The sequence below is a fragment of the Amphibalanus amphitrite genome, unplaced genomic scaffold (genome assembly GCF_019059575.1).
Source record: "Amphibalanus amphitrite isolate SeventyFive unplaced genomic scaffold, NRLGWU_Aamphi_draft 000174F_arrow, whole genome shotgun sequence".
Taxonomy (NCBI): domain Eukaryota; kingdom Metazoa; phylum Arthropoda; class Thecostraca; order Balanomorpha; family Balanidae; genus Amphibalanus; species Amphibalanus amphitrite.
In genome coordinates this window covers 826,078-850,136 of record NW_024881669.1, presented here as the reverse complement: position 1 = coordinate 850,136, position 24,059 = coordinate 826,078, and the positions used below count along the sequence as shown (strand labels likewise).

At 53.4% G+C, this 24,059-nt stretch overlaps 2 protein-coding genes across 5 annotated transcripts; both read right to left on the bottom strand.

Moving 5' to 3' along the window:
- Window positions 1-147: 147 nt before the first annotated feature.
- On the bottom strand, window positions 148-6,630 carry LOC122383807 (NADH-quinone oxidoreductase subunit B 2-like). 4 transcript variants are annotated; one of them, XM_043370574.1, is made up of 7 exons: window positions 6,552-6,630; window positions 5,376-5,446; window positions 2,247-2,369; window positions 1,797-1,900; window positions 1,270-1,461; window positions 797-920; window positions 148-463 (listed from the first exon to the last, which is right to left on the bottom strand). In XM_043370574.1, the coding sequence occupies exons 2-7, from the start codon at window positions 5,386-5,388 to the stop codon at window positions 366-368; spliced, it is 654 nt and encodes a 217-aa protein (XP_043226509.1). In that variant the 5' UTR covers window positions 5,389-5,446; window positions 6,552-6,630; the 3' UTR covers window positions 148-365. The 4 variants fall into 4 exon arrangements, with proteins under 4 accessions (XP_043226509.1, XP_043226511.1, XP_043226510.1 ...); XM_043370576.1 differs by having other exon boundaries at window positions 6,581-6,610; XM_043370575.1 differs by having other exon boundaries at window positions 6,528-6,560.
- Window positions 6,631-7,055: 425 nt separating this feature from the next.
- Window positions 7,056-22,622, bottom strand: LOC122383841 (trafficking protein particle complex subunit 10-like; the record flags this gene model as incomplete). The annotated part of the gene is given in 17 exon segments (XM_043370637.1): window positions 7,056-8,053; window positions 8,569-8,688; window positions 13,640-13,820; window positions 14,107-14,262; window positions 14,813-14,926; window positions 15,340-15,453; window positions 15,757-17,022; window positions 17,283-17,450; window positions 18,404-18,537; window positions 19,197-19,330; window positions 19,682-19,811; window positions 20,538-20,636; window positions 20,639-20,701; window positions 20,964-21,106; window positions 21,480-21,541; window positions 21,543-21,677; window positions 22,425-22,622. Coding segments are annotated over 17 exon segments (3,381 nt in total), but the record flags the coding sequence as incomplete, so codon positions are not given.
- Between the last annotated feature and the right edge of the window lie 1,437 nt (window positions 22,623-24,059).

Genomic DNA, 24,059 nt, shown 5'->3' with positions numbered 1-24,059 from the left:
GTGCAGCCGCTTTTGCAGCGTCCCATGTTACTCGCGTCTTCCCGCAACGGTTAGTTCGTTACTTCTGATGAGTTTCGTACCCTCATCTATCCCGTCTCCGAGCCCCAATGTTACTCCCGAATATTCTTCCCATCAGTCACACACGTCTGTTGGACGGGCCATGTATTCTGCTGAGGAGGTCGCCGCGTTCTCGTCGAGACGCTCCCCGCACTACGCCCGGTACACATACCCAGTATCCAGTTCGTACAGCGTCACAACACTCCGCCGTGACACGCGACACCGGCGCCCGAAAACGGCAGCACCCGACATCGCCCTGTATTTACAACATGTTCTAGTGATTCACACCGCCCTGTAGCAAGGCGCGCCTACTTCCTGTACCACATCTGCACCGTCTTCATCCGCTTCACCTTCTTCTGCAGCTGGAGGATGCCGTACATCAGCGCCTCGGCGGTCGGCGGACAGCCTGGCGGAGCAGAAAACCGTGAGAGACCGAAAATAGCGAACCTTGTTCACACTGACCTTGAAAGAAAGGTAGAAAATGTGCGACAAGGTAGTGGAGAAAGGGCTGATGGAATCGCGCACACCACACAATGACAAAGCGTTGTTGCATGGTCAGAAACGGTCTGAAAACCTACCCTCTACCACACGAACGCAGGCGTTAGGTTCGACGACAAAAAAAACATCGTGCAGTTTAAATCAAGAAGTACGTATACACAATCGCACACCCACATTCAACAAGAGCCATCCAGCCCACCCCGTCGCGGCCAGCCCCGCCGAGCAGCACCGTCGTGCCTACCTGGCACGTAGATGTCGACGGGTACGATGCGGTCACAGCCGCGCACCACCGCGTACGAGTAGTGGTAGTAGCCGCCGCCGTTGGCGCAGCTGCCCATCGAGATCACCCAGCGCGGCTCCGGCATCTGAGGGCGGGCGAGGCGTCACCAGACCGGCTAGACAAACTGGATAGGACAACAGGATCCCGGCAGTCGGACCGGGAGGGTGGTGCTGGAACAGCGGGGGAAAGTATGATGCCACAGGCCGGATTCTCAATGGTTAGTGTTGTCTTTTTACAACGGCTCCATCGCTATTGAAGACAGGCAGCTACCTAGCTTCCGAAAGGCGGACAGCACGGGGTGCAATGTGGAACGTAACTGACATTTTCTGGAGGCTCGGGGAAGCGTGCATCATTACGAAGGCATGTAGCAGCACTGACACAGTAATCAGCTTTTCAAATATTTGCTTACCCAGCAGAAGCAATGACTCGCTCACCTGATCGTAGATTTTGCGGAAGGCGGGCGCCATTTTGTTGGTGAGCGTGCCCGAGACGATGATGACGTCGGCCTGGCGGGGGGAGGCGCGGAATACCACGCCGTACCGATCCATGTCGTAGCGCGGCGCCGCGATGTGCATCATCTCCACGGCGCAGCAAGCCAGGCCGAACGTCAGCGGCCACAGCGAGCCCTGCAACACACAGCGGCGCAGGCTTCAGAACGGGGCGCGGGGTGGGAGAGGACAGGGAATAATTGAGCACACAGCTTGGTTGGGAACTATTGGAACAGGATTATTGGGAACATGATGCTGCTTAGTTTATAAATCCATTACAGAGCCCAGAAGGTGACGAAGTCAGCTTGGATTTTGGAAACACTGGCATCGATAGAATGAATTCAGCGAATGATAACAGCAGCACAAGTGAAATAATTGAAGCGTCAACACCTAGTGAGCTCTAATGCGAGAGCCTAGAGACAAGGTCCATCATCCCCCCCCCCCCCCCCTGTAGTTTGCCGCGCCGTGCCCACCTTTCTGCCCCAGTTGAGCAGGTCGTCCAGCCGAGCCACCGCGTACTCGGCCTTATTGTTGAGGTTCTGGAACGGCGAGTAGGGCTTGTGCTTCTGCGGCACCACTGTCGGGCGGCACAGAACGGTGTCAGGACATAGTGCCACATTAACGCCAGGCGTGTGTACTGTTAGTGAGGCCACTGGGCTGTTGCTCAGTATAATACAAGGAATCCAAGTCTCATAAAGCAGTGACAATGAGCCACCGCCCACCAGTATCGCATCAGTCTGATAAATTAGTTAAAAGTAGCACATACGGCTCCATGTTCAGACCTCTCCCCTCAAAAAAGTATTATTTAATTAAGTTCCCCACACAATAATTCACCCCCTGATCATTCCAACATAATATCACGTCCCGCATTTGACCCTCCCGTATCCCTGCGCGCCTCGCCCGTCCGTCCGTCGGCTACTGACCGGCTTCTGAGGTGGCCTCTCGCCGCTGCTGCAGGGCCGTCGGCTGGACGGAGGGAGAGGTAACAGCAGCCAGGGGCCTGGCGATGGCAGGGGCCGCCCGGGACACCGCCAGGCCGCGCAGAACTGTGGGCATTGGCAACAGGCGGGTTAGACAGTGCTGTCGACACGGAAACAGGCGGCTTAGACAGTACTGTAGGCACGGACAATGAGCGGTAGGACAGAGCAGTCGGACAGGACACGGGTCAGGCGGAACTGTCAGCACGGGCGGAGGACGGTTGAGATAGAGTAGCTGTCAACACAGACGAAAGACGAGTCAGACAGAACTGTCGACACGGAACGGAGCAGACAGATCATGGGCATGGGCAACAGACGGATAATACAGAACAGTTGGAGCACGCACGGGATGATTTAGAAGCCAAGGCGGACTGACGAACGAAAACACAATCCAGTCTGGTAAGTGCATTGCAGTGGTGATAAAGGACGTTGACGATAAACTGTTGACGGTAGCTTGTCTTGTAACTTGTCGAAATATGAGTACCAATCATATGCCGCCTGTAGCCGTAAAACGGAAATTGATGTACTGGATCCATTGGATGGATATGTTGAATATCCGCAGACATACATACTGTCCCTAAAACTGAACTACCTAATGCATCCATTACACATATTAAAGCGCGTACAGCTACCTAGATTTGTCGATCCCAAAAACTGCCAACCTGCTTTTGCTTTTGAGACTATAATAGGTATCGGACGTGGTCCGCTCAAATAACTCGTCGCTTTCGGCAATATCTCTAACGACTGGAGCACATTGCCGGTCCACAATGGCGCCCTACATTAACGATCGCTGCCCGAACGCTGAACAAACAAGTCACCGTCGTCGCTGGTCGCTGCCGTCGCGGCCCAGTGCGCTGGTTCAACAGGGCACGCGCAGGTGGGCACACACAGGTCGCCACTCGTTGACGGTGCGGGTCAAACAGAACACACTGCTGAACGGGAGGCAAACACCGGTCTTGTCCCGTCTATTGAAGGCGAGCCGACCGAGGAGAGGTCAGCCCGAGCGACAGCCCGCGGCAGCGCCATCAGTGAGGGCGAATACGGCCACCGCGGGGGTGTCCGTATAGAATAGTCACTCAGCGGCCGTGGCTGTCCACTCTGTGGCGGACAGTGTAGCCGGTGACGGTCTCCGACGTCCCCTCACCTCTGCACTCGCACCTGTCGCTGCCGCTGACGACGGATATGTCGTGGACGGGTCATCCGAGTTCCCCTGTAAACGCCAACACCCCAGGCACTCTCCCGGATGGAGACACCCCAGGCACTCTGCCGGACGGAGAGAAGCCAGCGGTCGAGCCGGCGCCGGCCCGCCCGCTGCCCCGGTCGGTTGGCGCCCTGCTGCGCCTGCTGGAGCTGACGGGCGCGGCCGGCCCGCCCGGCTGGCGCCGCCTCCTGTACGCCTGTCTGCTGCACGCGCTGCAGACGGCAGCCACCTACCAGACCACCGCCTGGTCACTGCGCTACGGCCTGCAGAAGTTGGCCGCCGGCGTGCCGGCCGTGCGCGTCGTGGCCGACACCGCCTTCTTCGGGGTGGCGTTCGTACTGCGGTGGCTGACCCTGAGCGCCGTCCTGCTCCGCGGCCGGCGACACTTCTCCGCCGAGCTGGACAGGGTGCGCGCCTGCCTGGACCAGCTCTCCGACCTGCCGGGCTGGGCCGGGCCGCGCCGCCGCACCGCCCGCATCGCCGCCGCCCTGCTGGCCGTGATGCTGGCGCTGACAGTCGGTATCGGCTGGACCACCGAGGGCTTCATCTCTCCAGAGATCTGCCGCTCGCAGCACTGGTCAAAGTGCCTCCTGGCGTGGACGCGGCGGGTCGGCTACGTCGGGCTGGTGGTCTCCTTCCAGCTGGTTCCGGTGAAGTTCCTGCTGGTCGGCCTGCTCATCTCGGACGGCCTGGAGACCGTGAACGCCGAGCTGAGGGCGATGGTGGATGGCGAGCGGCCAGCCGGCGCCTGGCAGCTGCGGCGGCTGGCGCGGCTGCGCGCCCGGCTGACCGACTCGTTCGTCCGACTGACCGGAGATAGCGCCGCAGAGCTGGTGCTGGCCATGGCCAACGGGATGCTGCTGCAGGTCACCCTCTTCATGAGCGTGCTGGAAACGCTGCGGTCCGCCTTCACCGCGCAGGACGTGGCCGGCTTCGCAGTGTACCTGATGTCCACCGGTCTGACGCTGTCCGGCCCGTGCGAGGCGGGTCAGCGGGCGCTGCAGCTGTCGGCCGACAGCCGCCGGCTGCTGCTGCAGCTGGAGGGCCGCCGTCCCGAGCTGGCCAGTCAGGCGGCCCTGCTGCGGGAGGCGGCCGCCCAGGACCTGGACACGCTCGGCGACCTGGGCCTGTTCCGACTGCGGCGCTCCACCATCGTCAGCGTCTCCTCCACCATCCTGACCTACGTCATCATCATGGTACAGTTTAGTGAGGCCGGCGGCGGCGGTCGAGACGCCGCCGCCGCCGGGAGCGTCAGCGCCACCACCGCCGCGCTACCGTAAAGATTGGACCTCGGAGGTGCGAGCCAATGTCACCAAAGGACTGAAGGTGGTACCAGGACAGCAATGGGGGTTGAGCACTGATGGCATACTCTTAAACTTGACTGTTCCCTTTATGTTGTGCCTTTATTGCTCTTTCACTGATATTCAGAAAATGTCTGTCTGTATTCTCTGAATGATTTTAAGCAACTGGAATACATCTTAGCCTAACCCAACCTAGGCAACTATCTGCAGAATTATGTAATATGTACTCAAATAAAGACAACAATGTGAAATGAAATGGTTGCATGAGTTGATTCACCTAATGAATCAAGAAAACAGACCAATGGGACAACTAAGCATACATGTATGTTTTGGAAGGCAGCTTGTCACATGGAGAGGGGAAAGTGATAGCAAAGGTGACATGATCAGCAAAGCTGGCGGCAAAATGAAATGGCTGAAAAGCTGAAAATGGGTAAAGTAGGCTGCAATTATGTCAACAATGCATCTTTCTATTAAAACTAATAAAAAGATCCAAAATCACATTGAATCAAAGCAAAAACAGCATTGCAAGTATTTCTTTCATATTCTTTATAAACAATAAAAAATGCTGCTCACCTGACAAGGCCATGGTTATACTGCAGAAGCTCTGCTACAGGTTTTGTTTCTGCTGCTGGTTTTTAGAGGTCCTGAAACACATAACAATTTTTCACACACACAAAAAACAGACACCTTTGACTTCAGTGCCCTCGTGTTCTTCATACACTTTGCATCATCACTTACAGCTATAATTGGCTCTCACTAAAATCTGAAGGACTAAAACATTACATAATATGCTTGGTTGGCAATAATAAAAATGGAATGGAGTGGGTATTGCTACCTATTTTGCTATATTTCAAACATACCTAATTGTCAAAGTAAAACAATGCACTCTATTGATGTTATGGGCCCTGTTTCACCGGTGATAGCAGCACGCTGCTTTTACACGTGTCAAATTGGGTTTCCATGGAAACATCAACAGGCCCATTGCTCCAACACTACCACAAGTGTGACGTCAGCTCGCGCAATTTGATAGTAGCGTGGTAGCAGCGTCCCGTGAAACACCGCCATGGTCATACTGCTCAGTTCAGATACCTCCTAATAGAACTCAACAAAGTGCCTAAAAAACACTCCTCAGAATGTTAGACATGCCTGCCTGCATTACCTCAACATAAATCAAATCAATTCAGCGAAATGACGATCAGTTTTATAAATGGTAGACATAGACATAACATAGATATAGACTTCAGGGTACAGAAATAACATTTTTGATGTTGCATGAATATTGCAATAGTGAAAACTAAAATACACCCTACTATTTGCAGATATTTCACAAAATGCTTGACTTTCAACTACAAATATATTGCCATGACAGAATACATAAACATTACAAATGTTATGTAACCAAGAAACCAATGCACTTCAACCTGCAAGATCCAGCACGGAACTCAGAACAATGAAAGCCTATACCATTTACAGAGGCTTATAAATTAGTAAAATTAGGAAGAATATTCAATGTTTATGGAGTAATGCTCCTTTTGATGAAGTAGGTACTAATTATCGTGAAAAATTTGATCTTAGAAGGCCCCTACAAGTAAAATTCAGCAGGAATAGTGATTCAGCATAGCACTTTCTGAGGAGTTTAAGTGACATGCTTCAAGAATTTTCCTGAATAAATGAAAATAAACATTTGTAATCCACTCTATTTGACTAAATTCACGCATAAATTACTCATAAAACGTCCATAACACCCACCAAAAGACCGACGAAAAAATAAAGTTCACCAGCGAAAACCATATAGCCAATATTGTCTCTAGCGCGCCTTCTTCGTCTCAAAGATTTGCTCTAGGAGACCACTGCTAATTTATGTTTGCCTGCAACACGCGTCCATGTTCCTACTCCTTACGCTCCTTACGGCGCCAATATCGTGGTCAAGACCATCTAACTAGTGACGGTTATCTATATTTCACGTGAGTAGATATTATTCCATGATTTTACCATGCGATTGGACGTCAAACCCGCGAAGCAGTAGGATATTCGTCAAAAACAGGGAAACTTCCCAACCATTATAATTGCGACATCCCACCTACGTTACGATCAGAATCCTACGAGTTTACGATTCACAATAAATTGATATATTTGAAAAAAAAATCCACACACATTTTGTGTGTTTAATACCAGCGGGGCCAATGTCACAAAAAGAACAAAGCAACGGTGAAAAGTAAAGTAGATCTCCGACACAAATCAAAGCCTCAAGTCCAAAGATCCGGACGGCGGACAAACATTCGTTTATTTTGTCATGATAAATGTGCTTCCACCAACATAATAACATTATAAAAATAGTAATAACTATTCCTGTACATGCTCGCTTGTTTTCCGCACAGTCCCAAGGTCCATCCGATCACCTAGAGTGCCGGACGGATGGCCTCGGTGGCCGGAGCTGTCCCACCATCCCGGCATATAAGGCCAGACTGTCATTGGCGGAACTCATGAACGACCCATACATGAGGCCTTGCCCAGTCCAACGGAAACATAAGGGGATGCGGTACAGAAACATAACAAGAATATATTATAGGTCGGCAAGCACCGTAACAACTAATCTGGAAACAACCGCGGACTGTGTAGCTCATGAGTCCCGTCTAGTACAGATCTGTCTTATAATCTCCACAGATCGTTCACACATTCATTATGTGGACCAGACAGATAATAACGAGACGCACCATACGTCCGCACGCTCCCAGCGAGCACGAGAAATAAATATAGCAATAGCTTTAAGCTAATAAAAGCAACACAACAGCAGTCAAAAGTGTTTGTACGGAAATAGAGCATACAGCACAATACGAGTATCTTACCACGATACAACCATACTCAGAATATAGCCATTCCGTCTATAACGGAAAATATGCATATTTGATGATAGATTCCCTCAAAGTATTTACTCAGGACATTCCTCGCACAATTTACGGGTGGAAGCCCACTGTAATTATCGTCACCGGAGCCTCTTTGATCCAGTCTTACCCTCCACCGGCGCGGGTCCACTCACACCAGCCGAGCCCGGCCTGTCGGTCGCGTGGTCGGCGGTGGGGTATCGCCTTACGAGAGCGACACGTCGGCGGATCGGTCGGCCAGTCCGGGCGCGCTGGTGGCCAGCACGTGCACCTGCTGTCCCCGCGAGGCGCTGTACACCTGGCCGGCGGCGAACGGCTCCAGGCGCGGCAGGCTGGAGCCCGTGACCAGCGCGCGGCCCTCGGTGCTCTCTGAGGAGGGGGGGGGAGGGTCATCGCGCGGCCCTCCACACACTCTGCATGGGGGAGGGAGGGGTGAGCGGCCATCGACAAACTGAAGAGGAAGGGAGAGTGTGGGCGCACGGCCCTCCACACATTCTGAGGGAGGGAGAGGGTCAGCTGGGTCAGCGCGGTCCTCGAGCAGTAATCGAGCACCTCCAGTTCCATATCGCGCCTGACTTAGGCCTCACTCATGTTGGCCGGGATGTAGGACCGTGGGTGGTCTATATCACGCCCTTCACCCCTGTTGATCGGGATGTAGGACCATGGTCAGTCCATATCACGCGCCTTACCCTTGTTGGCCGGGATGTAGCGACTGAGTCGGACACTGACTGGTCCATGTCCCTTAGTCCCTTACCCTTGTTGGCCGGGATGTAGCGACTGAGTCGGACACTGACTGGTCCATGCCCCTTAGTCCCTTACCCTTGTTGGTGGGGATGTAGCGACTGAGTCGGACAGTGACTGGTCCATGCCCCTTAGTCTCTTACCTTTGTTGGCCGGGATGTAGCGGCTGAGTCGGACGGTGGGCAGCGGCAGGAATCCGCCCGTCAGAGGCATCACCTCCAGCTGCAGCACGTGACGCGTGTCCGGACCCATGTCCAGCACGCCTGCCGATACAGGGTACACCGCAACGCGCCGGTGAGTACACAGGGCACGCCGGAAAGTCGGACACCTACTCAAACGTTAAACGTCATTAAGTTATCAGCGGAAAATGCCAAGAAAGTAATTCACTTCAGCAACCTGCAAGAAACTTTCCAGTGCTAATGACACGGTACCTAGTCTACCTACCATTATCATCACCACTAACATAACCGAAGGTTTGTTGTCAATAGTTAAAACACTATTCTTTAGAATTGTGTTTTTCTATTGAAAAACAAATCTGAGTTCCCTGACAATTTGGCAAAAGCTGCCTGAGATCAGTACAACTTGATGCTCTAGAAAACGGCTGTTCCAAAAATTTTGATTTTTTCAGGATTTCTAGTGGGCCAGGTGATCTACGTTCTGGTATGGGTCTCCCCTCCACGGACCATCTGGTGCACGTGCCACGTGACTTTGAAAATTCCCGTGTTAAGCCAATGGGCAAAATGAAAAAATGCGTTCCACGGCAGATTGCTCGAAAACGATCCAAATGACCCCCCATTTTCTTCCATGCGGATCAACCACCATTCGGTGCACTACCCATGGGTATGTCGCAAAGTGGCCGGAAAAGTCCAGAACCACGTGCCACGTGCCGTTGAAAATGACCCTGCACACCGGAAATAGGGACTTTTGGTCATTTCGGCGCACCCATGATGCATACTATGGCGTGGGTGACCAAACAATGGGTGTCATCCGGTCGGCAACTGTTTAAAGGGACTATCCCACCTTCTAAAATGTTGTTAAAACTAGTTAAATTGTGCCCGACTTTATAGATTGGATGGCCAGGAACACGGTTCTGGCATTTATTTTTCATTAAACATCTTAGGCTTCCCATATTCCAAACACAAACTTTCAAATATGTGACGTCACAGCCCAAAATTACCTCCTTCCCCAGGCCACATTACTGTCATAAAGCTGATTCTTTTTACTCTGTAGGCACCACAACAAAGTTCAGACCAAGTTTTAAGCGATTTTTCAACGAACAAACCCATTTAAATCAGAATGACTAAACGAGGTGACGTCACACTAACGGTCGCTCCATGTTGAAGATAGGGCCTTGTACAAAGCCCATTTTCAAATGAAGGGAACGAATTTCTTCAACACCTAGAGGCCGCGAGGGTTGCAAACTAGATAGATAGTGGTTTCTGAACCTCGCCGCAAACTTGGCTATCTCAACTCAAACCCCATGTTAAAGGTGGGATAGTCCCTTTAAGGTGTCGTCCAGTGGGTCAAAGTGGTAGTTTCAAACTTTTGGGATCCACCATTCTGGGGATTCTTTTTGACAATATGCTTACGTTTCTTGGCGCAATGTTCATTCCACCCAGCCGGTCGTCAATGCGTTAGGTGACCCAAAGGACGATTGACCTGAAGGAAGTTGGGGGCGAGGAACACGCACGTGCCATCCGTTTTTTACTCGGGCGCTTTCATCTAGGAGATTTTTGCAGATATATTTTTGATTCGCGAAAATGACCAACCTAACGGTATGCCAGTCCATGGGTGTCGATTTGTATACTTTTGGGGGTGCTGCAGCACCCCCAATGCTCAAATGAGCACCCCCAATGGTTTTCCGGGCACCCCCAAATGTTCCAGTTAGCACCCCCAATGGTTTTCCGGGCACCCCCAAATGTTCCAGTTAGCACCCCCAATTATTTTGTCCCTTTATAACTCCCACTAACTCTGCCTGAGGAAAATAGTTGGTTCAGCAGTCTTTCACTACTAAAAATAAAATAATTACGCAATTTACAATGCATGAAATAAAGATGTAAAGAAAAGAAAAGTTAGCCTTAAGAAGAAGGGCAAAAAAAAGACGTTAAGTTGCAAAGACACTGGTGTGGGTCCGTCGTACACGAGTGTCTGACCCTTAGAGCTGATATGATAACGCGTACCCTTTTTACAAGTCGGCAGGGGGCTCCAGAGACCGGCGACGGGCCCTCAGAGGCCGGCAAAGGGCCATCAGAGGCCGGTGGTACCTTCAGAAACCCTGTGGGGTCGTCTTTAGAGACCGGCACGGACTCAGACGCCGATGGGGCCCTCAGAGTCGCCGGTGTGGGGGCCTTCAAATGTCACCGGTGGGTGGCCGTCATAGGTGCATGCTTGTGGGGCCTTCAGGCTTCAGAAGCGACGGTGTTGGGCCCTCAGAGCCGCCGATATAGGGCCTTAAGAGGCAATAGTGCGGGGCCCTCAGATATGGCAATGTATGGCCCTCGGAGGCGCCGGTGTAGGGGCTTCACAGTTGCCGGTGATGGGCCTCACAGGCGCCGTTGTGGGGGCTCTCAGAGACACTGATTTAGGGCCATCACAGGCGCGCGTGTGGCCCTCAGAACTGCTGTTACGGAACGGACCCTTCATAGGCCGACAAGAAGATATCAAGAGGTCACCGGTGCCTTCAGGAGCCTTGTGGGGTTCTCAGAGACCGGCATGGTGCTCTCAGACGCAGCTGGGACCCTCCGAGTCACCTGTGTGGGACCGTTAGGGTCGCTGGTAACTGCCGAGGGCCCTCAGAACCGCCCATGTAGGGGTTTTAAAGGCATTGGTGTAGGGCCTCAGAGTTAGGGGTGTGGTGCCCTCAGAGACGCCGGTGTGGCGCTCAGGGGCGTCGGAGAGGGCCCTCACAGTCGCCGTTATAGGGGCCCTGAGAGAAATGGGTATGGGGCCATTACACGCGAGTGCAGAGCTCCTAGAGCTGGCCCCCTTACCCAGCCAGCAATTTGGTTCGGCGCAAGTCCGTTTTGCCCCGGCAGCTCCGACATGCCAGACTTGGGCCAGTATAAACGGAACGCCGTCAGATCCGGGGTTTGGGTCGATACGGCTCTATTCCGGCTAGCCAGTATTTCCGTAGCGCTCCCGGGTTGGTATGGTTCCGGACCGCCAAGTCTGGCTCAAATCAGGCTCCCTGCCATGGCTCTAGTCCGGCTCCCTACGACCAGGTCCGGCTGCACCTCATAGCTGCTCTGGCTTACTGTGGCTGAAGTACGGTGGAGGTACGGCACAGCTGATGCGGCATAAGTCCGGCTGTGATGCGGGCGAGCTCCGGTATCGTGTGTCAGCTCCAGTAGAGCCCCAGGCCTTGCCTTGCCCGTACTTTAGCCGGAGCAAATGCCGGAGCTAGCCAGAGTAAAACCAGCTACGACCAAGACCAAATTTGCTGGCTGGGAATAGGCCGGTTAAGACCCCCAGAGTCCGACATGTGGCCCTCCGAAGCCGGTAAGGGGCCATCAGAGACTGGCTTGGGGCCCTTATGGAGATCTTAGTGTTAATACTTGTGGGCCCATGAGGGGTTTTTACGAGCCCCGTGGATCCCTTCTTAGTCCAAATATGGCCAACATTGACCCTTAGCGGCCAATTGGCGCCTCAGGGCCCCTCAGGCCCGAATAACCCGAGGGGACCCTGAGGCCCGAACCTGATGGGGGGGGGGCACGTGCCTCACGGGCCCACCTGGCTACGCCACTGAGGACAATCGTAAATTCCCGTAAATATCCAAATGCGGTCACCTGTCATTTTTCAGCGATCATTATTGGGATCGTCTGATTACCGCCAGAGCCTCGTAGCTACCGTTGCCTCCGCGCAATGTCCGCCCCTGCGCGGCGGACCGCAGCGGCTGCTGCACCGGTGCTAATCGCCGTCATTGGTTTCTCTTCACCTTATTACAGAGGTGTCGGGGCTGCTGCCATGCTGCCGGCAAATATACGACTTTTTTCGGAAAGATGTTTATGTAATAAGGTAGCCAAGTACTAGCACGAGCCGAATGATTTTCAAGAACGTTCTGCCCTTGGGAAATGTTAGTGGAAATCCCGGCATTATCAGTACCTTATGGGGATAACCAACCCTGCCTTGTACGGTTGTGCCCCATTACAAAGCTGCAATCTTTCACCCGGTGCAGGGGTTGAGCACCCCCAACCATTTTGAAAAATCGACACCCCTGTGCCAGTCGTTGACAAATTATTATCTTGCTGCGGCTGGGCGCTTATTTGCGGTGTTTGCGTTTGGCGGCTGGCGGGCGACTTTTAGTCGTTTTCGGTTAGCGGTTAGCGTCGGTGCGGTGCGGGCGGTTTTATTTTTTTTCGGCGTTTCGGCGTTTTTTTTGTGGTTTGCGGCGGTCGGGCGATTTTTTTTTCGCCGTTTGCGTTGGCGTTTCGGGCGTGCGTTTTGCACGTTTTGCGGTATTTACGTTTTGCGGCGGGTGGGCGTTTTGTGTTTTTTTTTGCGGTGTTTGTCTTTGGCGGCGGGCGGGCGGGCGGTTGATGCGGGTGGTTTTCTTTTTTTTTTGCGTCGTTTGCGGTGTTAAATTTGTTTGCGGTTGGCGACCGCTTTTTCGTTTTTTTGCGGTGTTTGCTTTTGGCGGCGGGCGGGCGATTTTAAGGCGTTTTCGGTTGGCGGTTAGCGGGCGTGCGATGCGGGCGGTTTTATTGTTTTGTGGCGTTTTTTGCGTTTTTTTATTTGCGGTTTGCGGCGGGCGGGCGTTTGTTTATTTTTTTGCGACGTTTGCGTTGGCGTTTCGGGCGTGCGTTTTGCGCGTTTTGCGCGTTTTGCGGTGTTTGCGTTTTGCGGCGGGCGGGCGTTTTTCACAATTCAAAGTCCAAACCTTCGGGCCACAGCGCTCCTCGAAAAGTATGTTTCTGCCTCTGAAGAGAAAGAGAAACACACTTTCCTCTCCGTTACCCCAGTTACCCCTCTATATTATACACTCTGCTAGCGGCTGGCTCAGACGGTTCCCCTCTCATTACCCCCGTTACCCCACCATCCACTGACCTGAGCTGCGTCCGCAGACGGCCCACATGTTACCCCGTTACCCCACCATCCACTGACCTGAGCTCCGTCCGCAGACGGCCCACATGTTACCCCGTTACCCCTATCACCTACTGACCTGAGCTGCGTCCGCAGATGGCCCATATGTTACCCCGTTACCCCATCCTGACTGACCTGAGCTCCGTCCGCAGATGGCCCACATGTTCTGGTCGGCCAGCACCTCGTACATGACGGCTCGCAGCTCGGCGGTGCCGTCCTCCTGCGCCACCGTCACGTGCAGCTGGCAGATGGAGCCAGAGCGGCAGAACTCGGCGCCCTTCAGCGGCTCCATCCGACACGTCACACTCAGCAGAGTCTGTGGAGAGGGAGATAAACACGTATGTACTGTAATGAACTACGAAGGGTAGATAGTAGGGTAGATAGATAGTAGATAGTAAAGGTAGATAGTACGGTCATAGGTGCGAAAAAATGACGCGACCGCATGAGGCTAGCAGCAGCTCACATAAAAACTACAAATATCAACTCAGAACAAAACGCTATATTTAGCGAGCCAAACAATGTTAGTCACACCGTCAAATCTGATCCAGAACTCAGGCGCCGCAAAGTGTCTACAATGTTTGTCCCAGTAGCCCGGCACTCACCCGGTAGTCGGAGACGGTGAAGTCGAATTTGAAGCGCTGCCTGGTCTCGGCGTCGACGGCGCGGTACTCGACGCTGAACTGACTGCGGACCGGCGGCGTCTCCTTGGACAGCACCATCTCCCACATGTACGACACGCTCGTCTCACTGGACACCACCTGTCGTGGGGTCGAGGTCAGATCAGCAGCACCATCTCCCACATGTACGAGACGCTCGTCTCACTGGACACCACCTGTCGTGGGGTCGAGGTCAGATCAACAGCACCATCTCCCACATGTACGACACGCTCGTCTCACTGGACAGTGGACACCACCTGTCGTGGGGAGCAGGGTCACGTCGGCTAACACATGTACGACACGCCCGTCTCACTTGAAACCACCTGTGGGCCGTGGTGGCGTCGGCTCTCAAAGTAGCGATGGTCTCATTCCATGGCATCTGTCATTTTGGCCGAGTTAGCCTGAATCACGTGTCCCACAAACCAGCTGATTATATCAACCGGCATTAAACATACGTTCGAAGAGCACACAATTCGTCATACCTCGCCAATGTCTCTCCCTCACAGCCATACCTCTTACGTGTATCCTCGTGGGCCATGAATCTCATCAACATGTCTTTCCGTTGGTCACGACATTGCCTTTTATAGCCATGCGTCATGTTTCTTCATTGTATCCGCCCGTCAGCCTTGGCTCAACAAGAGCTCCAACTCACCAGTGTCTCTGCCGTCTCGTTGAGCGGCGTCAGCTCAACGGGCGCGTCGTTTACGACGGTGAGCGCCGGCCGGGTCAGCTCGAACTCGGCTGTGTTTAGACCGTGCATCACCACCTGCCGATGACAGACAGACAGATGAACACAGTCAGGAGAACGACATTCGCGAGCCAGGGAAGTCAGCAGTCAGCACTACAGCATTTTAGGCGCGATTTCAAAAAGTCAAAGACCAAATTCAAAACGGTCACGTGCATTTTGAACGTACACTTTTTGAATTTGGCCTTTAACTTTTTGAAATTGCGCCTAAAAAGGTTTCTGTGGCGCCACTCACCAGCAGAGCTGGATTTGCGTTTATTCAGCTATATTTTCGCCATGTGAAACTAAAATCGCAAAATTATGGGGGCACCTCCGCTGACTCAACGTTTCAATAACAGTGAAATAATAATTTTGTGTTATACTCGAAATTCGTCATCGTATGTTTGGATAAGACACGTGTCCCACAACAGCCGGTGATCACCGGCAGACCTTACCTGTAGAAACTTCCTGACGTTGGACGTGTGCACCTTGAAGGCGGCAGAGAACGGCAAGAGAAAGTGCAGCTCGGCCTCGACAGGAACAGCGCTCCACGGACAGATAATGTCCACCTGAAAACAAGCCGAGTGGCCCTGTATCAGCCAAAGAGCCCAGCATATTGGAACACCGACAAGTGTAATACCAGAGCTTCATAAAACTGTGATAAAAATGCATAATAAGTATATCACAACGCCACAGTGCAGCTTCCATCAAAATGGAAAAAGGCCTAGTGCTCCTCGCCTTAAAATGATTGAATCAAAATTATTTTTCACAAGATACGAATAATCATGGATTTCTGCTGTCACCTAAGAGTGCTACCGGAGCGACAAAAGCACACCCCTCTCAATCAGCGGCCCCGGTCCCATCTAACCCACCTTGTGCACCACGCTGACGCCGTCCTTGACGTGCGCCAGCTGCGACAGCACCGAGACGGGCAGCCGGGCGCTCTGGAACGCCTCCAGCGGCGGCACGTGCAGCTGCAGCTCGTCGCTCCAGGGCGCCGCCGGGTCACCGTCGGCGGCGCGCACCGACAGGCCACGCGAGCACTGCAGACGGACGGCCGAGGGGCCCGGCAGCGGCTCGCTGCCGCACACGATCTGCAGCGTCATCGGCTGCACGGTGCCGGCCAGCAGGTCGCCGGCTGACTTGTTCAGCGACACTTGGTGCGGAGACGACTTGACGGCGAAGCGCAGCGGCCGGGCCAGGTCGAGCGTCAGGTCGAGCGCCGGGCAGCTGAGCTGCAGGTGGCGCGCCACATACGTGCCCGGCTGCTGGACGCGCGCAGACAGCACCAGCTCGGTGGCGCCCGGCTGCAGCGTCACATCCACCGCCTCCAGACTCTGCTGGAAGGCGGCGGCCGGCAGGTGGCTGGGCCGCGCCAGCGCCGCCGGCTGACCGCTGTCCTTGCGCCGCAGCACCTTGAACATGTTACGGCAGACGAGTGTGGCGGCGCTCAGACTGCGGTCCTGTTTGTACTCGAGCGCCGGCTCGAGGCAGAGCTCGCCGCCGCCGGCCACCGGCCCGTCCGCGGCTGCCGGCGAGCTGGGCCGGCGCGCCACGCCGCCGCGCCGCACCGAGCCGGCGCTCGAGGTGCTGGCCGAGCTGGTGCTGCGGCTCACCTGTTCGGTGGCCGGCGCCGGCTGCAGGTCAGCGCGCGCGCGGCTCAGCGCCACCGGCGCCGGCAGGCGGCTCTCCACCGTCACCCGCACCTCGAGCCGCGCGCCCGGGTAGGGCTCCGAGTCGGGCGCCGCCAGCCGCGTCTCGCGCACCGACACCACCTCCTCGGCGGCCAGCGTGAGCCGCGGCTCAGCGCCGGCCGCCGGCGCGCGCAGCCGCTCGGTGAACTCGAGCCGCGTCTGGTGCGGCACGTGCTCGCTGGCGGCCACCAGGGCGCAGGTCTGCGTGTAGCGCTGCCGGTCGCCCATCAGCTGGTAGCAGTGGGCCAGCTGGAGCAGCAGCTGGGCGGCCAGCCGGCCCCAGCCCTCCTCCTGGTAGGTTTTCAGCGCGTCCGTCAGCAGCGAGGCGGCGTGCGCGGCCTGGCCAAGCCGCAGGTGGAACGAGGCCAGCTGACGGCCGACCAGCCGCGCCAACCGCAGACGACCCATGTGCTTGTAGGTGCCCATCGCCAGCTCGGAGAGTTCCTAGGGGGGCGGGGAGGACGGCAGCGGCAGGTCAGCGACGCCGGTACTATACCACAGGCGACCAGCGGACCATTGATGTGTCTACTGTTCGCTTAACGCCATTGACCGAAAGAGACGTTTTATTGACGCGCAATTAGAATGAATTCGTGACGAACCAATTCGTGATGAATCAGAATATTTCACATGCGCAGTGCGCACCCATGAATAGCCGAGCAGACGACACAAAACTCCAACACCATTGGCTAGCTCGTCTGGCTCACCAGGTAGCACTTTTGGAAGGCGTCGTGTCCGGCCAGGGCGTCCTTGAGTTTCTCGACGGCCGGCGAGTTGTCTCCCATGCCGGCCGACAGGGTGACCATCAGGTGTAGCTGGGAGGAGGTGGGCTCGTCACCCGGCAGCAGCCCGCACAGTTCTCCGAGACTGTACAGCTGCAAGAGAAACAGGGGACAGTTACCGAGGACACACAGCTGAGAGAGCAGAGCCCCCCGGGACTGTAAAGCTGCCGGCAGACCAGATAATGGCACACAGCAGAGGGCAGAGTCCCCCGGGACTGTACAGCTGCCGGCGGAACAGGGGACGGTTACCGAGGACACACAGCAGACTACAGCACAGGTCTCCGAGACTGTACAGCTGTCGGCGGAACAGGGACGGATGGAGACGAACCGTGAGCGGGAACCAGGACACACAGCAGCCAGCACAGCTCTAAAAAATGCATAGCACTTAGCAGCTGGCAGTTTAGAGACGGGCCTGGCAGAACTATCGACACAATAAACCAAGTCTGTTAGACAGCTCATCCAGTAGGGAGGCTAGGGTGTGATTTAGGCAATAAAACCAATAGACAATAAAACCAATGACCCGAGAGTAAATACAGATAAGTCAGTTACCGAGCGCACTTACCCCAGACAAACAGCTCATTTGGTGTGACATACCCTAATTATATGACACCCATCATATTCCTGCGTCCGAAGGGGCCGGCTAGCACACCATAAAACACCTCGGGTGGAGACTTCCACTGGCGTCCAACTGGCGTCTAACTGAGCAGACGTCCAAGTTGGCGTCTAGCTTGGCATGGACGGAGAATTCCAAGCTAGACGCGTCTTAAGTTAGCAGTCGCCAGCTAGACGCAGACGCCGTCCAGTTAGACGCGTCTAAGACTTAGACGCGTCTAGCTAGACGCGAAATGGAAGTCTCCACCCCTCATGTTTTACAGTCGTGGGCAGTCAATTGTGTAACTGAAATGTGTCCCAGACCGGCGCATAATAACGCGCGGTCAGTCCTAGCTGGATTCTAGGAGACCCGCATCCCCCGACCACCTACCCTACTACTCTTGCCCCCGTGCGTCCCCCTCCCCTCCTCCCCACGGCGTCCCCGCCTGACCAACCTTGAGTCGCGCCTGGTCGTACAGACTAGCCGTGTGCACGCCGATGCCCTGCTGGGCCGCCGTGTCTGCCGGAATCTCCGCACACATGTCCAGCACGTTGATACAGGTGACGAACGCCCAGCAGGCCACGCCGCCTGTGGGACACGGGGTATTGAGTGGGAGCCAGTGTTTCATTTTTCAGCCTTTTTGATGGCAAATCACACCTAATGGGGAAAATATTTTCATCCCTAAATATGAATGACCGACTTGACTTCATCTCTGAACAGAGTTTCATGTATTCCCAACAGCCAGTTCACTTGTCACTTGACAGTTGATGCACCCACATCCTTTTGTTCCACACCCTGTCAAGATCCTGACATGAAATCCTGGTTTATCAGTTAGCATAAAAATTGGCATTATTAGTTATTACACTATTTTACAAAAATACTGCAGTTATTTTCTTTCTTTTTCTCATCCTATGATTTTTTTCTTCATCGGCACACCCAACCAATATCCAATTTTAGAACACTGGTGGGAGCCGGGCAGAGATCGGCCGACGGACGTCCAGCAGGTCATGCCGCCTGTCAGCGCAAAGATCAGCTGACGAACGGGAGGGTGACAGAGCGGGTTAGCGCCGGTCCCGACGAACCAGGACGGCGCTGCCATCTAAGCATTATAATCGAGTCCTATGTAAATGAACTCGTTTCCAAGAAAGCGAAAATATAAAGCACTTCCAACTCTCGTTATTTAGAGGTTAACAAGGCTCCATATTCACATGCTGTTATATTCTCCGTGGATGTTAATAATACGTTACCTTGCTGGATCTCGAGCCCCATGAGGCCGAGCTCGTTGATGGTGTTGAAGAGGAAGGTGATGGTGCGCTGCGCGATCTCCGGAGTACGGTCCAGCTTCTTCAGCAAAACACACTGACGCGCGTACAGGTAGTTCCTGCCACAGAGAACGGATTCTGGGGTTAGCAGGCTAAAACGACGCACTTTACACACGGCAGTCGCAATGCATGTAGATAAAAACAGCCATCAATTACCTCCTATGATGTTCCAAATAGAATAGTCCAAGCGCTCCCGAGATCAATCAGCTGTTCACCATTGCTGTCCCGCATTTTCCACCTTCCACCCACGCACCATTATACTGATCAGCCTCCCTTACGAGTAATTCTAAATAATCCTAAACATAAATCATAAATCCAACATCAACATAAATCCTAAATAATCCGCTGCCGCCGCCGCCGTGTATGATGTAGTCACTTACGAGTCTATTCAGATGCGCGGCGCACCGTACCTGAAGGCGTGCAGCGACATCTCTCGATTGCAGAGGGCGTTCCGCATCTCTTCCGAGCAGCTGGCGGGCACGGCCAGTCCCTGCCAGCCCTGGACCGGCTGCGAGAACGTCTCCAGCCAGCGCGGAGTGTCTGTCACATATAGAGGGGGAGACATTGGTCAGAGGGTAACACTACGGCCAGTCCCTGCCAGCCCTGGACCGGCTGCGAGAACGTCTCCAGCCAGCGCGGTGTGTCTGTTATACACAGAGGGGAGACATTGGTCACTGTGGGTATAACTACGGCCAGTCCCTGCCAGCCCTGGACCGGCTGCGAGAACGTCTCCAGCCAGCGCGGTGTGTCTGTTATACACAGAGGGGGAGACATTGGTCACTGTGGGTACCACTACCGCCAGTCCCTGCCAGCCCTGAACCGGCTGCGAGAACGTCTCCAGCCAGCGCGGTGTGTCTGTTATACACAGAGGGGAGACATTGGTCAGAGAGTACCACTACGGCCAGTCCCTGCCAGCCCTGAACCGGCTGCGAGAACGTCTCCAGCCAGCGCGGTGTGTCTGTTATACACAGACTGGGAGACACATAGGATCGTGAGTTCTGCAGCTGTCGGTTAGAGAAGGAACGTTTCGAGAAGGATGTAGTAGGAAATAATATTCATATTCGATTCATGAATTTACAACTTGTGGATGCATTGGCTGGCCAATAATCACGGACCAAATAGTGCCCAATATGAAGTTCCTCCTTATCCTCGCCACAAACAAAACCCAATTACAATAAGCTAACTCGAATCAGATTACCTACTGCAAAACGTGAACAGCACCACGGATGCCGGGTGTTCTGGCAAACCAGTGAGTGTTCAACTGACCTCCAGCGCACGAGTTGAGTATAAACTGTGTGAAGAGGGCGTCCAGCTCGTCGTACTGCACGAGCGCCTCGTCACAGAGGCCCAGCTGTCCGAACACAACGCCAGCTCCTCCTGCAGCGGAAAGTACCGGCAGAAACTCCAGTCGCTCGAAGTGCGCTTCTCGCCTGCGGAGAGGGAAATGCGGGTGAATAAAAACGACGGCTGGAGGCAAGTTCGTAGGCGCTAAAAAAGGGAATCGTATACAGAAAATCTAAGACAGTCAAAAACTGAAACGAAATTTCAGGCAGACGATTTGCTGTAGGTTTCAACTGTTTTGCACGAGTCAGTAATTGTATAACTGATAAGCTGCTGGCTGATAAAATCTAAACATCTGGCAGTTATAGAGCAGCCACGGTCCCCCGCCACCACCGCTCGCCGGCTACTCACGCTGACTGCGCATGGCGTCCTCAAACCGCACCAACACCCGGTTAAAGCCGATCAGCAGGAAGTGCCGCAGCTTGGTGAGCAGGCTATGCAGGGAGCCGGCCGAGCGAGAGTCCGACTTGGAGGGGTCCAGCAGCGTGATACACCTGCAGAACAACCAAACAACGGTCAGGGGAGGGGTTACATCGGACACTGGGGGCGGGGAGAGAGGGAGTCCGACTTGGAGGGGTCCAGCAGCGTGATACACCTGCAGAACAACGGACAGAGATGAGAAGCGAAAGACACCGGGGACCGGCAACTCGGGGGAGGAGTTACACGAGTTTAATCCGGAGGGACGGGGAGACGACGGTGAGCGCCGGATATGGAGATGTAATGTTAAAACTGGTCCTTATCCATTGGTTTCTCGATGATATCTAGGTATCCACAATCAGTCAACCCGCATATAAACCGATTCCATTTTAAGCAGGCTTCAATTATCTGACTGAGTGTTAACCGATTCCGCGGCTGTACGCTACTAACCGGTCTCCGTGTTTGCTGTTGATGTCGGCCTTGACCTTGTCGAGGACCGAGGAGCGCGGCAAGCAGCTTGTTGGTCTTGCTGCGCGCCTCGGCCGACTCGACCACCACCACCAGCCAGTCGACCACGTTGTGCTGTCGCAGCTGGGCCAGCCACGACTGGAGCGACTCGCGCGTGCTAGACTTGTACGTCTCAATGTCCTGACGAGGGCGGAAAGACAGTTGACGTGTTATGTACGATGAACGAGCATCGGGTACAAAAGTTAAAAATTGGCCACTGAGCATGATATGAAATACAAAAGGAAACGATTAATGAACTATAAATTAATGAATAAAAGCAGAATGGAAGAATGCAAAAATCAAGTAACAACAAGTGAGGTAAGATGCAACAAAAAGTGTATTTGATAGCCGCAAAATATTCAGAGGAAAACTAGCTGACTCGAGCGTGGGAGAGTGTCAGGGAAACGAAAAGCGACACATTTTCCTGTCTGCGATCGACGTCCCAGCACAATGACAACCCGGATGACGTTTATCATCGGTTCCCAAATGTTGACTGCCGCAGTCCATCAGCCATAACTCACCGTGCGATGATCCCTTTTGAGGGGCAGTCAGAACTGCTTATCAGACAGTCAGACCCCGTTCACCGGACATCCGGTCTCAGCTCACCGGAAGTTCGTTCCATACTCACCAGACAGTATGTCCCTCTCACCGTACAGTTTCTCCCCTCTCACCGTACAGTTTCTCCCCTCTAATCGACTATCGAACGACCCACCGTATCTCTCACAGAACATTCAGTCCCCTCTCAACGGACAGCCGATACTCGCTCGCAGGACATTCACGAGTCACAACGGCTCACCGTAAAACGGATACTACCGTTCACCGTAAAATCGACCCCTGCTCACAGATCAGTCAGTGCCCGCTCTCACCGAACGTTCAGTCCCCGCTTACCGGACAGTCGGTCCAGAATGTGTGCAGGCACGGCCGTCGCACCAGCGTGCTCATGTCGTCCATCAGCGTGGCCTCCGAGAACGGCTCGAAGCTGGCCTCCAGCGTGACGTGACGCGGCGCACGGCCGTAGCTGCGGCGCCACTCGACCGACTCCTGTGGCAGGCCGTGCACCAGGCCGTTCTGAAGCTGCTGGAACACCGCCGTTTCCCCGGCGTCTGCGGGGGACAGGGGGGGGGGGGCGTCAGGGGCCGTTCTGCAGCTGCTGGAACACCGCCGGCTCCCCGGCGTCTGCGGGGGACAGGGGAGGCGTCAGGGGCCGTTCTGCAACTGCTGGAACACCGCCGGCTCCCCGGCGTCTGCGGGGGAGACAGGGAAGGCGTCAGGGGACACTGCTGCAGCTGGAACACTCCCAGCTTGCCGGCGTCTGCGGCAGACAGGAGGGAGTCAGGAAACGAGGATGTACTGCACCTCTAGGGCATTCAATTATTTAAAATCAATTCCTGGCTGAGTGCACACAAAGACCATTCAGATTGATATCTACCTAGAACATGACAATTCTCTCATCAATTTGATATGAGAACATGCTTCATTTTTTGTTTTGGCAGTAGAAATGCTGATATGTTATTGCCAGGATGGGCTCTTGATCGTGTAGGGATCATACTTACATGTTATGACTGGTTTTCTTTCTGTTTCCATTTCAGTTGGGGATAGACAACAGGGAACTTTCCTGTCTATTTTTATTGCATCTACAACTCCTCAGCAGGACCAGATCAACAAACATCAGAGTAAAGAATCTGAAATAAACACATGAGCTAGTCAGATATAGGTTAAGGTATGTACCATTTGATGACTGATGAGCTAAATATTTCTTGTTAGGCTACCACCAACTCATTCTATTTAGTGCTTGGCCTTCAGGGATTAGGTAGGTATATGTAATATGTTTCAAGCAATAGGTATGCATAATGCATTAAACCATTTTCATTGCTAGTTTGTATATGGTAACTTGAGTCTTGACCTAGTAAATCAACAAAATAATAAGCAATGTAAAAGTTAGGTACTGAATTAGACCAAAAGAACATATATTACATAATGGTTCTAACAAAAAGTGAACACAAAAAAAAAGATAATAGAATACCATCATAGGTAGGTACTGGTATTTTTTAAACAATTTTCATTTTGTCATCATCTTAACTTGGGCCTGGAATTTAGCAAAATATTCAACATTCAATACACAGTAAATATAAAAAAATGTTATTAAAAACAAAAGAAGGACTGAAGCCACTGAAGGTAAAATAAAATTTCATGTCATGAGCAATGCAGCTCATCAAATAAAATATAGGGCAGGTAGGTACCTATCAAAAATGTGAAAGAGGAAAATGCAAGCTGAAGTTTGAGTTACTTGGATAAGACTGAAATCACTTGACATTATGCATTGTGCAAACCAGACTGATCCAGACTGATAGATCCAGATTTGCTTTTACCTCAAGCAAGCCAGTAGGTAGCTAAGAGAAACATGTAGGAAAACACACAGATGCTGCCAAAATTAGCTTAACTAATTCACCCAATTCAAGTTGTGAAAAAACTGAGGGGATATCAGAGAAGTAATCTTGTACAAAACAATGCTAATGTTGGCTG

Coding starts and splice junctions, on each gene's coding strand:
- LOC122383807 (XM_043370574.1), bottom strand. Junction 1,901..2,246: donor AGAGGCCACCTCAGAAGCCG/GTCAGTAGCCGA, acceptor GCCGCCCGACAG/TGGTGCCGCAGAAGCACAAG. Junction 464..796: donor CGTCGACATCTACGTGCCAG/GTAGGCACGACG, acceptor CTGCTCCGCCAG/GCTGTCCGCCGACCGCCGAG.